This window comes from Tyto alba, unplaced genomic scaffold (genome assembly GCF_018691265.1).
Source record: "Tyto alba isolate M040663 unplaced genomic scaffold, T.alba_DEE_v4.0 Super-Scaffold_39, whole genome shotgun sequence".
Lineage (NCBI taxonomy): Eukaryota > Metazoa > Chordata > Aves > Strigiformes > Tytonidae > Tyto > Tyto alba.
In genome coordinates, this window is record NW_024881314.1 from 14,090,789 (window position 1) to 14,106,833 (window position 16,045).

Here is a 16,045-nt window from a genome sequence, read left to right on the forward strand (position 1 = left end):
TTTCTGATCATATTTTGTCAAATATGCACAGTAAATGCCAGATCAGGGAGAATCTAAATGTACAGAAAATTATTTTACCAGCAGTTAAACTTTTACTACAGTTCTTGTGACATTCAGTGTTTCTTTCACTCCTTCAGATGCAAGGTTGGAGAAACTGCCGAAGAATTTTAGCTTTAATTTTCAAAATATTGCTTGCAACCTTTCTAGTAGGAAAGCCTAAAAACATTAATAAATCTATGTGTTAGGCAGGCTCAGGGAATAAAACAATTTATAATATAATAATTTTAAGGTCTAGCTTACAATTTTCATGGTCTGAATTGGCAAAATGGAGAGTCAATCAGATGTTACCTCCTCCATTTCCAAGACAATTTAAACTTGTGCCTATTTGTACCAGAGGATGTCTCATGCACTTCCCAGAACTCACAAACATCCCAAGCATCTAAGCTGGAGAACAGAAAGGGGTGCAACATTAGGACTGTGGAGGACACCAGTAGCCCAGTTTTCAATGCCAGTCATAGGTTAAACCTAAACTGTGTGGCAGATACACCCTGCAGCAAACCCTATCAACCTGGCCAGCAGTGTACCCTGACTCTCTCTACACATGTGCCAAAACTTTCTTCTGGAGGAATCCAGAAGACGGAAGGACATCATGTAAACCTATGTCTCTACATGAAGTCTGGATGTGGTAAAAAAGCGTACTGGGACATGGGGTGTGGAAGTGCTCTAGGCACAAGTGGAAATGCATCCAGCCCACTCTAGAGGCCTGGCAGTAACGTCACTGGCTGCTCTACACTACTGTGCCTCCTGAGTGGATGTGTCAGTATACATATGCCTCTCTGCCATACCTAAGAACAACTCCGGGGACCAGGGAGTGTTGGAGAATGGCTCAGAGACAGGGGTCATGAGCCCACCAAGCAGTTGTACGATCAGAGCCTGTTCTAGGGGCTGATGCTGCCTCGCTGATGCTGGGCCTCACTAGGGTTTGCCTGCAGCTGCTTGCAGCTGCTGATACATGAAGAATGTCAAGGATGCTTCGGCCTTGTGTACCGTGGTATATCGAAAACAGGTTAAGAGGAATTAGAAATAGTGGCCTGAGAAACTTCGTGTTATGGTACTGTTGTGTATCGAAAACAAGTTAAGAGGAATTAGAAATAGTGGCCTGAGAAACTTAGTGTTATGAGAAGCTTGTGCTGTAAGCTAACCACAAGTAGGTGGACCGTGCGAACATGACCTTTAGAGCTTAAGCCAATCAGCTAGTGACTAGTAGGCATAATAATTATTGTTGTCTGTATAAATATATGTACCCTGGACCAATAAATTGAATGATGCTTTATCACCCACATTAAGTCCGTCTTGGCGTGTTGTTCCTCCGCCGCTCCGCAAGGGAGAGGCATTTAAAAACCCCTGTAGTAACTGCTCATCTGTGTATTGCTCCAAGGGATAAAAGCACATTTTCTAATAGCCATATGAGTAAGATCAGCTCTGTAGCAGGTTAAAACCAGGAGACCTGAATAGTCCTCTGGCATTGGAGCTGTTCTGAGATCACCATAAGAGATGTCCTAGTGCTCAAGAAAGCCTAAGGTCTGCCTAGACCCTAGATGGAAAGATGAACAGGGTGTCCTGTGATACATTCTCACTATTGCTCAGTAACATACAAGTCCTTTCATCTACTCCACTGATAGCTAGCACACAGCAGCTGATGGTCTGTTTTCAGTTTTTGCCTTCTACACGTTGTTAGTTTTTATCTGTTCACTTTTAAAAATCATCTGATGTTTATACTTGAATGAGCTTTGTGGTTCCTCTCTAGAGTTAGCACTACCCAGGACTAAGTCAGTGCAGGAGACCCACATTAAAGTATCCCCATATTGCAGTAACACTAATAAATTGTGGCACTAGGTGGTAAAGTCAGAATGCAGAGCTGAAGATTGAATTTTTGAGTTACTGTTCAGAGTTTTTACTAGAACAGCATAAATCAAGGTCATAATGCTGAATTCTAGCCACCACAGCTGCCCATCCTCATTCACTTTCAACTTTACACCAGCAAAAATCACTGAATATAACGCTTTGTTTGGAGAAAGGTCCAGTTAACCTGTTTGCTTCTCTTTTATTTTCTTTTTTTTTTTTTTTTTTTTTTCCACAGTATAACAGATCTAGCAAATAAATGTTCATGCAATACATTTATCCTATTATATAGATCATCCTTACATAGAAAATTGATTTAAAAGTTTGTAGTACCAGCATTGATAGGACATAAGCAGAAAACTGGTTCAGTGTAAAATCTCAGAGTGCAGTTGTCAACAACCAGAAGAATCAATTGACAACTTTTTTTGAAGTGTTCAGAGACTGATTCAAATCTAGTACGAGGTCTATTTAGTCAAAGAAGGCAACAATGCTGTGACATTCATGCTGGTTAAATTTTATAATGGCCATAAACCTGTAAAGTTTGTACATATTGGAAGAGGTGTCAGTGTTATTTCAAAGTAAACTCAACTGCCTTGAGTTTCACAGGCCTTGAAATACATTTGAATACAACCATATGCAGATTACTATAGGGAATAAGAACATAAATAAGTGTTTAATCCTTCGAAGGACTTCCTTCTCCCTCATTCCTTCCCACTGATCCTGTTCTCAGACTTCCTGGGCAGTTGGTAATGCTATCCAGAGTCAGTAACAATTCACAGAGGCTTCAAGTGGAGTTCATGAGCGCTACATCCTTGTAAAAATACAGTGACACAAAGCTGGAGGAAAAAATAACTCCTGGCTCAGTCTACAGTCTGCTTTTCAGGCTGTGAGATTTGCTCTGCCTTTTTAGTCCAGATACCAACTTGGTCTTTTACTCTGTTGCTGGTCAGCTTTTCAAGCTGAGATCTTTGCAATAATCTAAAGCAGGCATTTATCCTGGTTCTTTCAGGTTCATGCTGGGACTTTTCTAGTGACATGCTTCTCCAACCCTGATATCTTATGGGTAGAGAGTTGTTTTAAAAATCAGAATTACTTTAATTAAAAGACACATATGTGACTTCAGTGTCTATCCTGTGTTATCAGTTTCTCTTAGGGCATGTGTTTTGATCCTACAGTTGCAAAATGAAACAATTATTTACTAACACTCCTGCTCCTTCTGGTTTTCTGCATCACTTATTTGCATTATCGAACAGGCAGAAAAAGCAACATATATAACATGTCAAGGTGGGAAATGTTTCTTAGATGAAAGGAAAAAAAATGCTATTTCACAGAGAGCACACATAGACAGACAAAATGAGGATAATTCATCTTTTTCTCTACTGTTTCACCTAACTGGGTGTCCTGAGTTTGTGTGAGTGGTGAGGTTTTTTGATGGCAGGAGAGGGGGTTATAGGGGTGGCCCCCTTTCAGAAGCTTCTTGAAGGTCCCCCAACTCCAAGTCAGCTCCACTTCTGCTCCAAAACTGAGCCAATCTGCTGCGCCTCTGCAGTAACGTATTTAAGAAGGGATGTGGCGAGAAGCGATTAGACTTGTGAGGAGGAGTTGCGGCAGCTGCGTGAACACCAAGGTCAGTGGAGGAACGCAGGAAGAAAGGAGGGGGGAGGTGTGCCGTAGCTAAGACCCCCCTGTATCCTGTGGTGAGACAGCAGGGTGTCCCCCCTCTGCTACCCATGAAGATCTATGGTGGAGCAGACATTGATTTATGGCCTGTGTTTTTTGACTGGATGATCAAGGTGCTGTGCCTGAAGAAGGCTGGGGTCTCATGGGAAAAGGTTGCCCCCGCTGCTGTAATTCAGCACTGGGAGGATTGCAGCATGTGGTGGTGTCCCACGCCGGAGCAGCTCGGGAAGGGCTGCAGTCCGTGGGAGGGACTCCAGTTGGAGAAAGTTGGTGACCCACAACAGTGCAGTGTGGGGAATGCTGCGGCCTGTGAGAGGGACTCACATGAGAGAAAGTTTGTGTAGGACTTTCTCCTGTGAGAGGGAGACCACAATGGAGCAAGGGGAAGAAGTTCCAGAAGCTTCCCCCACCACAGATGGAAGAAGTGGCAGCACTGACTGCACCCCCCATTACCTGACCCTGCGCTGCTGGCGGAGGAGGTAGAGATGTCGGGAGCAGAACTGAGCCTGGGAAGAAGGGAGGGGTGGGGGGGAAGGTGTTCTCAAGGTGTGGCAATGCTTCTCACTGTCCTACTCTGTTATGTGTTGTTAGTGTCTGTAATAAATGTATGTTCTTTTTTTCTTCCCCTAACAAGTCTGCCTTTTGCTCGTGACCATAAAGGGTGATTTTTTTCCCCATCCCAGTCCTATCTCGAAACCCAAGTCTGGTTCTCTGTCCCTTCTCATTGCCGGAGGGGAAGGGAGAGAGAGTGGTTGCGTGGTGTTTGGCTGCCGACCAGGCTGAAACCACGACACTGGGGTAGAATTCTATTATGTGTTCATGGAGCCCGACTGGACAGAGTCCAGAAGACCATCAATAGCAAAGTCATGTAACTTATGACTTTCATTTGTCACTGGTGGGACTATGAACAGATGCAGTCACCTTCCCAGTGGTCTTGGGAAGTGCTGTAAGGCTGTGAAATGCTCTAACTCAGCAACTGGTTATATTTCCTTAGGAATTTATTTACAGTAAAATTTACCACTGTATTCAATTTAATCAGTGTTCATTGTAACAGAAGCATTTGGAACTGCAAGATTTTATTTATTTCTTAGGTGTGAAATAGAGAAGTTCCATCAGTCTGACTCCACCAACTGATCAAGGTAAATATGTATAATTCATATAAATAAAACTTTTCTGATCACATACTGGGGTACTTCTAATGCTTCTCTGTTCTGCATATCTTTACTCCTGTGATTCATAGGGTGAACTATAATTTATTGTCCCACTTCATCATATATCTTTCACAAGATATTACTGCTAAGCAACACTGTTCTATATCCTTAACCTCTCCTGCCACATGATTTCCGGTCATGCCCATATATCTGTTTTCTGTCTTAACTACTAAGCTGGTGCAATTTTCTGACAGGAATGAAAAATGGAATGGTAAATACAGGCAGGCATTTCACAAGGTGGATATAAACATAGCTTTGTAAAAGGTTGTTTCTAGAACAGTTGATAGTGCAGTCCTGGAGGATGTCAGTTTCAAACCCAGATGCAGACAGATGGCAGAAAGCCTCAGCAGCATTTTCTCTCAGTTTTCTCTCTTTAATCTTCTCTATTACAGCATTCAGCAGCAGTTACTGGTGTGAAGGGACAAGAAAAGTTGCCAAACCTTTCTGTACAGGGCAGAGCAAAGGTGATCACTGCATCTGCTTTAATAGCCCCCACATCAGCAACAGCAATGCTGTGCAGTATATTTGGGAAACAGGAGATGACAAGTTATTTAACTACAGGTTTCGTGCTGGTCTTTGGTACTCCTATGAAGAAATTATAAATGAAAAAGGTAAGTAAACCCCTGTAAATTTACTTAAGAAAGTAATCAGAGTTCTTCTCTGTGACTTTGATGTCACTTTTCTCTCTGCTGCAATACTGTATATGTATTTTAAAGGAAAATTTATCCTTACAAAGTTTCTCTTCCCTGGGAAGGGGAATCTTAAAGGGTACTACCTAGCCAATTCCTAAAAAATTCCTAATATATTCTGCAAAGAACTTTAGAGCAACAGATTATAGTACAGATGAAGATTTTTTTTTTTAATTATTCTTCTAACCAGAGAAGCAAGTTAAGTTACTTTAACAGGAAAGTGTTTTATTTTTCTGTTGGTTTTAGTCCCTTAGGCAAAACTTAATGTATTTGCCTTAAATGATTGCTTACGATCTCATTGGCAAATTAAAAAGCACAATGTGATTTTCTTGGTTTTAAAAATCATTTTAGCAATTAAATCTGTGAGATCTAAGCTATTTCATGGATTTCCTCTTAAGCACAGGTATTTCTATTTTCTTACTGAGATCTCACCTTCCATAAATCAAAGCAGTGAAGATTATTTTCACCCTACTAAAACATCATTTGGAGAATTGCTAATCATGAGTGGTGGCATTTAACTGAGTTTCACTGTACATATATAAATGTCAGTAGAATTAAATTAGCTTGCCTTTAAAGAAAGTTTATAGTTAATTTTGGATCTTTGTATAAGGGAATTACTTAGCTGGGACAAGAAATAGAGCATTTATTGTAAATCTAGATCAACACTAACTTTTTCCCCCTATTGTCCTGATCAGTTCACAAATGACAACTAGAATAAACTTCAGAAAAATCAAAGCAGCTGTCATCTGTGCTATAAAATGCAAATATTTTTTCAGTCACCTGTCCTGAAAGTCCAGTTCTACCAGAAGATCTTGTAATTCATGCAGTTGTAAATGTTGAAGATCAGAACAAAATACATGTCCAAAAGACATCTTTTATGTGGTGATTGCTATGGATACCAGAACAGTTTAATTTGTGCATCTGCTGTGGCAGTTCTTTTTCTCCAGCTTGGTGCAGTTAGTAGATGAAAAAAAACAACCTGTACTTTCATAGCAGAGCAGCATTAATTCCAAGAGCTTTGTTCACAGCATTTGTGTGGGGGTCAGGAGGTCACATAGGTTTGAAAATCAAACCTTACAGAAAGAATTGGAATCAAGCTTAGAAGAATTTTTTATGAGCAGCAGCCTTGTTGCTGTAAGGAGAACAGGTCTTCCTTCACAGAGAAGGAAGATGGTATACAAGCTGCCAATCTTTCAACGGAATTGATCATTTTCCCATTCTGTCTTTCAGAGCTATAACCTTTTGGAAATCAATTCAGCGCCTTTCTCTAAGTCTCCCAGACTCTGTTTCTGCCTTGAAAAATTCTGGAAGGATTCTCTATATAGGTCTCAGGAGTAGGTCTATGTACAGGGGACTCTGGGTGTACAAACATACATCAGAAATAGTTTCTCTTGATCATCACAATTTGTGCTTTTATGATAGATTTTGCATTTTCTGTTTTTTCATAATCTATTTCTTTGTATCGTTACAGAATACAGAATAATCCTGGATTTTATTTTTAAATAAATTTTATATTTTTCTAGGTTGGAAATGTAGAAGCTTAATCCGTCTGACTCCAGCTACTGATCAAGGTAGGTATGCATATTTTGTTTGTTTAAATAAAACTTTCCTGATCACATTTATCAAAATAAATATACTGTATTTTATATTAAAAATGCTTTCTTTAATCCCACACAGTTTTTTGCCTTTATTGAGTTTTTCAACTTCAAAATTAAGTCTACACAACTTAAAGTATGAATCTCTGTGTTTTGAAAACAATTTGAATATAAAGGGTTTTTAAAATTACTTTAAATACGGGTACCAGAAGTCAAGAGTTATAACTTTTTGCCTCCTCTCTCCTCATACCTCCCTATCCTCAGTCAGGAATTTTGTGGCTTGCATCATGAAGTCTGCACAAGGCAGAGGGATAGGCAGAGTATGAACGAGGGCAACAAGTATGCTGAGGGGACCTGGGGGAAGACAAGTCTTGATGACAGTCTGAATCCCCTCCTTGTACCTTACACACAACTGTGAGGAGGCAATTGCATTTCCACATTCCTGAGAGCAGAGAGTTGCCCTCTTTCTTTCAAAGAACCATTTATGTTCTTACAAAACATGCCTGCAGACGCTGTTAAGCTCCTCCGCTCCAATGTAAACCTTATTACTGATGAGGTTAGACCAATCACTTTGCAACTGGCTGATTCAGAAAAAAAGTCTTCCTTCTTCTCCATGCGGCTGAAACTGCAAGTCCAGAATTCTAGTACTTTCCTGAATGTGCCATTTCAGCCCCTTGGGGAAGAAGGAAGACTCAGTATCTGAAGGCTATTCCTCCTTCCCTCTATTGCAGCTTGTTACTGTGCACAAATAATTCAAGATTTGTACAGTGTGAGAAAAAAATATAAATGAGATGTGGTTCCTGCTCACGCAGACATGGTCCTCAGAAAGGAGTGATGGATTACGGGCTCTGCCCTGAGAGCTCGTCACATATGAAACCACTGGTGGACATAGTGCTGAAACTAATTCTGTAAACGGCATTGGCAAATGCCACAGGAACCTGCAGGTCAGATCAAGACAGCATCTAAGCACCCAACAGCCACACTGAGAAGCTATCCCTGTGTGGTAAAATCCCCTGTGGAAATAGATTCCTGCCCTGCACAGGAGAAGAGAAAATTTGCATTCTGCATGTGCATATGGCTGCTGTGTGCACAGAACTCAGGATGCATCAGGCTCACCCTTCTGAATTTATTATCCCTAGGCATCACACAGACGGATTATCACAGTTGTTCAGTGCATTTGTAATGATGGCTTACTTCTCAAAACTGTTAAGATGCAAGTTCTTGTAGCTGAAGCAGCCAATACTGTTGGTCAGCATAACAACTGGAGTTCCTGAACAAAATCAGAATTTTTTACTGCTGCAAAGGTTTGCTGGAGAAATAATCCTTGCCCAGCAACCACCACACATAGCCTGGCCCAAGAATTTGATGTCTAAATGGCATTTGAATCAGACAAGTCCTACAGACACTGTCAAAGACTGAAGCAGAGGTTATTTACCACCCAAACATTGTTTACTGTCATATGTAGCTGTCCTGGTTTGAGCCTGGTCAGCAGCCAACCACCTCGCAGCCACTCACCCACCCTCCCCCTCCACCTGGGAGTGGGGGAGGGAATTGGAGGTGTCGTGGCTTGGGCCTGGTCGGCAACCAACCACCGCAGCTGGTCACCCTCCCTTCCCCCTCCCCACCTGGGAATGGGGGAGGGAAGTAGAGGGGTGAAGGGAGACTCGCAGGCTGAGATAGAAATGGTTTAATAATGGCAATAAAATGAGAACAACGACGATGATAGGGAAAAAAAAAAAATATATATATATATAAACAAGCAATGTACAGCGTAATTGCTCACCACCCGCTAACCAATATCCAGCCCGTTCCCGGCCAGTGACCCCGAGATACCAAGGTCCTGCAATCGCAATCCCGGAAGCGAGAGAGAGCTCCTTCCCAACCACCCCTCCTTTATATAGTGAGCATGATGTTCCATGATATGGAATATTTCATTGGCCAATTAGGGTCAGGTGCTGTGGTCGTGCTCCCTCCCTGCTCCCTGTGCCCCTGCGCACGGGCAGAACATGAGGAGTCGGAGAGTCCTTGAAGTCTCAGTAGCAGCTGAGAACGTCAGTGTGCTATCAGCATTCTTCCCATACCAAACCCAAAGCTAAATCCAAAACACAGCACTCATCTAGTCCCTGAAAAGGAATATCAACTCTATTTCAGCCCAAACCAAGACAGGAGGTATAAAGGGAAACTCACAAGTTGAGATAGAAACAGTTTAATAATGGTAATAAAATTAAAACAATGGCAGTAATAGAAAATGTAAACAGGCAATGCACAATGCAATTTCTCACCACCCACTGACAAATACCCAGCCCGTTTCCGGCTAGTGATCCTGAACTATCAAGATCCTGCAGTCACAGTCCCGGAAGAGAGAGAGAGCCCCGCTTCCCAACCACCCCTCCTCTATATAGTGAGCATGACGTTACATGATATGGAATGTTTCATTGGTAAGTCTGGGTCTGGTGCTCTGGTCGTGCTCCCTCCCTGCTTCTTGTGCACTTGTGCATGGGCAGGACATGGGGATTTGGAGGGTCCTTGAAATCTCATCAGCAGCTGAAAACATCAGTGTGCTATCAGCATTCTTCTCATACTAAACCCAATGCTGAATCTAAAACACAGCATTATTCTAGTTACCAAAAAGGAACATTAACTCTATTCCAGCCCAAACCAGGACAATGCTACACAAATATATATTTTTATTAATTAATACTATTTCATTCTGATCTAGTATTATGATTTACAGAATACCTTGAGATACATTTCAAATTTACAGAATTGAAATTTTGGCCAGATGATACAAACCTTTTACTGGGTTTGCAGGTTCCTCTGTACTGTTGTGAAAAGAGTTCATATACACAGTGCCAGCTTTCTCTGGAGCTGTACGATCCGGAAGCTTGCATTTAATCTTTAAGCTCCTTTCCATCATTTCTCTTTTGTGCTTGAATTCCAAAACAGCTTTTGTATATTTATTAATAGTGGTGACAGCTGCAGCCATACAGCAAGCGAAGGAAGCCCATGCAAGGCTATAAACAAAAAGGGTTATCAGAAATTAGCAGAACATTTTCATACCCAAGTCCTTGAATTTTATTTTTGAAATCACTGCATATATGTGACTGTATTGGTGTGTATTAATGAAAGAGGAGCATGGCGGGGGAGGAAGAAAGATTCTTAGTTAATGACCATCTACATACCTGACTTATGTAGTTGACCTTGACATATTGGTTATAATACTCATATTTAACGTTCCTGTTTATTGAAACCCCACCTCAAATTTCTCTTTACTTTATTTACAGATTAATATCAGAAAGAGGATGCATAAAAAAATAAAAGGTGCATTTATTGAGACTACAAATCTCACAGGTGATAAGTGTTGCACTTATCCAAAAGGGCTAAAAATAAAAGAGAAGGCACAATCCAATAGGTGGCTAAAGAAGGCTCTGAGCACTGAAGTACATTCCTGAGAAAATATAGTTCATGACTAAACAGAGAGAAAAGAATATCAACTCTGAAATGTTAAAAGTAAAACCATAAGAAGACAGAATTAAAAAATTATATTGAGGTACAATTTGCTAAAAATGTGTGAAACTTCCAGACTACTGAGTGGACAATGAATGCTGGAGGTATATAAGTATTGTGTAAAAATATGGGCACGGTGGAATGAGCTGGAATTCACAGTGGAGGAACTTACTCATCAGAGCCTTTCTTAACATGACAAGGTCATGATTATTTAATGAAATGTGCTCTCATGGAGACATCAGTTTAAGAAACTCCTGCTTATCTCTCCTCTCCCTCAGAGTGGTTTGTTCCCACATCCTTGCTGTAGTTCAACAAACTCATTTAGGTTTTTTAATAAGTCCCTTTGGTTTGGGGTTTCTTAATAAATTTACTAGATCTCCTCAGAGGATATGTTGCAATTACTTACAGGGCCAAAATAATGTAGAAAGAGGGGTGTTCAGAGGATTTTTGCTATAGATACATATCTTTCAAAATCCATCAAATCTGATCAACAGCAAGCATTTGAATTTTCAGGTGCCGGAAACTGCTGATATTTCCCCAAATGTGACTGAAAAAAAGAATAAGAACAACTTTATTAGATTAAATCAGAAGTCAATCAGGACCAATATTTTGGGTCAATAGAGCAGAGCTCAAGCTTCATACATGCTCTGACAGCCAAGTTCACAGGTCATTATCACTCATTCTTGTTGATCTTTCTAATTTTATTGTACCATTATTGAACGAGAACTTATATCTGCTTTCAGTCTTTATGATGCAGACTGGCCAGGGATTTTTGCAGTGAAATAGGGGATTTGTTTTGTCTTTTGTTCTGTTACTTTTCATCTTCCTAAGAACTCAGATCTCATTTGAAGTTTACCGGATATTGCTCTGTGTCTTTCTAGGAGTTTGTTTCCCTTAGCAGCAACAATTTGTTTGAAATTACTGTTATATGTGTATAAATGGAGATGTTTCTCTAGTGCTTTCAGAGAACTGAAGGATGGGCATGGTCACTACTATCAAGATGTAGATTATCCAGATCATGACAAATGTTATATCTCACCCTATTTTTTCCAGCAGATGAGGTAGCCCAGCACCCGTATGTCACCCACTTGCTGAAAGTGGAAAGGGTGATACCCCTTTTGTCAGGAAGAACTGGTCTGAGAAGGTCCAACACCAAGTATCCAGACAACACCCTGGGCAATGTCCAGGAACTACTTGGATACCCTCAGTGGGTGTCATAGGAGCTGTGCAGAATCCTCAAATCCTCAAATAGAATCTTCCTTCTTCCCTACTTACAGATGTCTATACTTTTTGCTGCTTTGACTCTCACTGCTTCCATTCATTTATATTTTTGCTCTTTCAATAATAATTTGTCTTCTCTGGTTTGGTACTCTGATCTATTTTCTGGGAGGATTCTTTATTTCTTTTATGAATGGGATTAGGCCCATTTCTACTCTAAAATTAATATAAACAGTGGTCACTGGAAGGAGGGGGAGTGTTCCTTTGTTACTTCCCCCTTCCTATGGTAGTGGAAGCAGAAAAAAAGCCCGTTCCCTCCTTTCCATCCCACTGGGGGGAGAAGAAAAACACCCAAATCACTGTCACTATTGCTGTTACTGAAACAATTCCACCGATGCTACTATTGTCACCATCATCATGTTCATCACTGCTGTCATCATTGCTGACACTACAGCCAGCCTTCCCCTGAGAACCTGGATTAATGACTTTCACCATGTGGTACACACTAGGGAATTGAGGATTTCATGGCTGCCCTCTAATGACTCAGTGCAGCCTGGGCCACTGAATGCCCAAAGAAAAACTTCTACCAACACAAGACTTTCTAAGCCTGCATACAGCAAGACATTGAGGAGAATGGTCAGAGTGGTGCCTGTTTTGGATGTTTCAAGGAAGTCTTAGTATTTAAAAGTATATTCAGGTGTCTCATTTCAGAAAAAGGCAGTGACACAGGTCACTTTTTAAGCGGTCTCCAATGTTAATATAAGTATGTGAGTTTGTTAGAATTTCAGAGCATTATGGATTTCCACCCTAATTCTTTATTGAAAAGACTGTAAAAAACCCCATACCAAAATAGAACACAAAAAGGGTAGGGCAGCAAATAATGCAGCCCACATATAGTTCATGGCTTGAATAATTCACTATTAAATGTGCAATCTCTCCAGGAAAATATGTGTATTACAGCTTATGATTCAAATGTTTCCCCATATGTGTAGTGGTAGGATTTGCTGTGAAAGAAAGGCTAATAGAGGGAAAATGTTTTCTGTGTTAATACTAATCTTCTAAAATGGCTAGGAAGACAAGCAAAAATCTGGAAGATTGCAGGCAGCACATAACTCACCTATAACATTTTCTAGGTATTGTTCTGGCAAAAGTGTCAGAAATAATAAAAATTTGATTTGTGATTATTATACATGAAGAAAAATCTACCATCACATTGAAGACAGGAAAGTAGAAATGATCACTTTCATCATAGATCAGGAATATGTAGCTGCTCCACTCCCAGGATCAATGTGGAGCTTCCCCATGGAACTGAGCCATGTGTGCCTATTATGTTGATCACCAGTTTTTCTTAATTGTTATATGAATCCTCCTGTTAATGAACCCTATAGGAAATGCAATTGTGAATGGTGGCAGAGGCCTTATACAGCATACTGAGCAGCTTTGGGCTTTAGAAAAATCTTTTTTTAAAAAAAAATTTTTTCCAGGCAAAACAATCATAACATAAATATAGTATGAAGTTATTATGCCAGCAGGATCCATAGTAGATCAATTTATAGCCAGTGATAAGGTGGAGCTGATAATAGATTAGTACAATTAAAAACAGTAAGCTTACAATAAAACCATGGGCCATTAGTGGCAAGAGAGGAAAACTGAGAGACAATAAAGTGAGGTAACAAAAAAGCACATAGGTCAGTCTCCTCAAAAGGGACGTGGTGGTTGGTAGACAGCCCACCACGGGGTGACAGGCACCTGTGCCCAGCTTCTATCTGCTATGTAAATGGTCCTTGGGAGTGGTGTCACCTCAGAATAGGCAGTTTGTGGGCAAGATGTAGGCAGTGGCCTCAGACACTGCTTGGACCGTTGCTGACTGTTGGTGTATGCAGTTTGCACAGATGTTCTGGGGTCTGCTTCTAGTTTTTCTGGGAGCAAGTTCAAGGCTCCTCAAACTCAGGTTGCAGGTGGGAAGAGCTGACTCCCAAACAGGAAGTTTCAAGCACTCATATAACTAGTGCTACTTGCTCCCATGTCAGAGGACATTGCCCCCAGCACCAACTGGAGCAATTGTCCCAGATACAGAAGAGATCTTGGCCCAGACTGGGCTCCTGAGGAAGGATGAAACTCTGTCTGGATTTGGGGCTGCAGGGAGTGCCTGGGGCCCCTTGCTGAAGCTGGAGAAGTTGAAGGCAGCATCCTTACCTGTAGAAGGTGTGCTGTGACTGAGAAGCTCCACTGAAATTAAAGAGCTGTGGGAGGAGACGAGAAGGCTTCATAGAATAAGGGATGATAAAAAAGAGATTGAAAAGATCTTCACAGAGACGCCGCAGAGATGAAAGCCTGAACCTCTATAATAGACAGAAGGAAGAACAGAGTGAGACTGTTCTCACTGGAGACTCCCAGTACCAGGAATGCTGGATATTGTGGCTTGTGGCAAGAGGAAGATGACCCTTTCTCCACTGGCAGATCTGCAACTGCAGAATAGTTTTTGGTCTCTGGCCACAGGCAAGGCACTGCAAGCTGTCTGGGGAGCATTCAGAGCCAGCTGAGCCTGAAACATGCAGCAGAATCAGGGGAGTATGGCAAGTGACAGTAGTGGGAGGCTATGTCCTTTAGGAGGCCACTATCTGGTGACTTGCTATCCAGGGATGTTTACTGTTTGTTGGTGGCTTAGATCTGAGATGTTTCAGGGAGACTACTGAAGCCTGTCCATCCCTCAGACTACCATTCCATGCTGACTATACATGTGGACACCAACGATACTACTGGGGAGACCTTGACCATGTTAAGAGTGACTATATCACTCTGGGGGGTGAAGGTGTAGGACACGAAGGACCTGGTGGTGTTCTCATTGATCCTGCAAGGACAAGGCTTGGGAGTAGGGCATGGGTCCTGTGGGTCAACACTTGATTGTGCACAGCCAGTCCTGGTGATGGGTTTGGATTTGACAAATGTAGGTCTCTCTCAGAGGATGAGGAACTGCTGGGGATAAACAGGATCCACTTGACAAAGCTGGACAAAAGTTCCTTTGTGATCAGGCTGGCCAACCTGTTCAGAAATACTTTAAACTAGGAAAAATGGAGAAGGAAGATTTCACATGATGTAGAAGTCAACAGTGATGGAAAGCAAAAGGTGCAAGGTAACAGAAAAAAAATGAGACCTCAGGAATGATAAAACAGGGTGAAGAAAAACTCATCTCAAGTACAGAAAAGCAAACAGCCTGTGAAATAAGTGGGAGGAACTAGTTTTCCACATGAAGTTGATAAGCTGCAATGTCATTGGAATAAGAGATGTGGTTGCATAACTGGGATGCTGTGATTGCTGAAGATTAACTCTGTAGAGAAGGACTTGGGGATCTTGATGAACTGAGACCAGAGCAAGCTGAAAATGTGCCTGACAGAAGGAAATCCAAAAGTGTCTTGGGCTATATTAACAGGAATATACCCAGTAGAGCCAGGGAAGTGATTATTCCCTGCCACTTTGCATTCATTAGATGACATATAGAGTACTGTGTTCAGTTTTGGGCTCCACGACACAGGAAACACAGAAACAAAGTAGATTAAGTTCATCAGATAGTCACAAGATGGTGAGGGGTCTGGAGAACATATGATATGAGGAGAGGCTGAGGCATTTTCTGCCTGCAGAGGAGACTTCAGAGGGACCTGAAACCCTCCAATGTCCACAGTGTCTAGCAGTCCTCCAATTTCTACAATGAGGTTATTTATTACATGGAGCTAGGTTTTTCACACTGCTGCATTGTAGGAGAATGAGAAACACTGGACATAGATTCAGATGAGAGGCTTGGATTGGATGTAAGAAGAAACTTTTCCACCATGAGGACTGTCAAGCAGTGAAACAGGCTGACCAGAAGAGGCCGTGCAGTCTATTATCAGCTTCTAAACATTCATGAACTTCTTAAAACCAAACAAATGTAAAGTTGCATCTTTGACTGGTGTAGACTGTGTCCTGCCAGCTGAGACGTTATAGCATAGAGCACTGTGGGACTTGCTAAAGGATATTTATACCTGAAGTCATCTCCTTGTACCTTCACCAGGGTTTGTTTGATTACATGATTTACTCTACCTAACTTGTCTGCAGTTAATTTTCAGCATTTTCAGCATTTGGTATTCATCCAAACTCTCCCATCCAATGGGAAAGCTGACAGAATCACATTCTCTGGCCAGAGGAATATCAAAATTATCTTGGCTGGACATCAACTGCAAGACTTACCTATACCTATAGAATCACA

At 41.4% G+C, this 16,045-nt stretch overlaps 1 protein-coding gene across 1 annotated transcript; it reads left to right on the forward strand.

Annotated features, from left to right (window-relative positions):
- Positions 1-3,879: 3,879 nt before the first annotated feature.
- On the forward strand, positions 3,880-7,368 carry GSG1L2 (GSG1 like 2). The gene is made up of 5 exons (XM_032988820.2): positions 3,880-3,891; positions 4,685-4,721; positions 5,186-5,404; positions 7,006-7,053; positions 7,346-7,368. Exons 1-5 carry the CDS (start codon positions 3,880-3,882, stop codon positions 7,366-7,368), a joined length of 339 nt encoding a protein of 112 aa, XP_032844711.2.
- Positions 7,369-16,045: the final 8,677 nt, after the last annotated feature.

Bases quoted from the DNA above. Each gene is read 5' to 3' on its own strand.
- GSG1L2 (XM_032988820.2), top strand. The intron at 4,722-5,185 runs GTAAATATGTAT...TCTCTATTACAG, and splicing joins GACTCCACCAACTGATCAAG to CATTCAGCAGCAGTTACTGG. The intron at 5,405-7,005 runs GTAAGTAAACCC...ATATTTTTCTAG, and splicing joins AGAAATTATAAATGAAAAAG to GTTGGAAATGTAGAAGCTTA.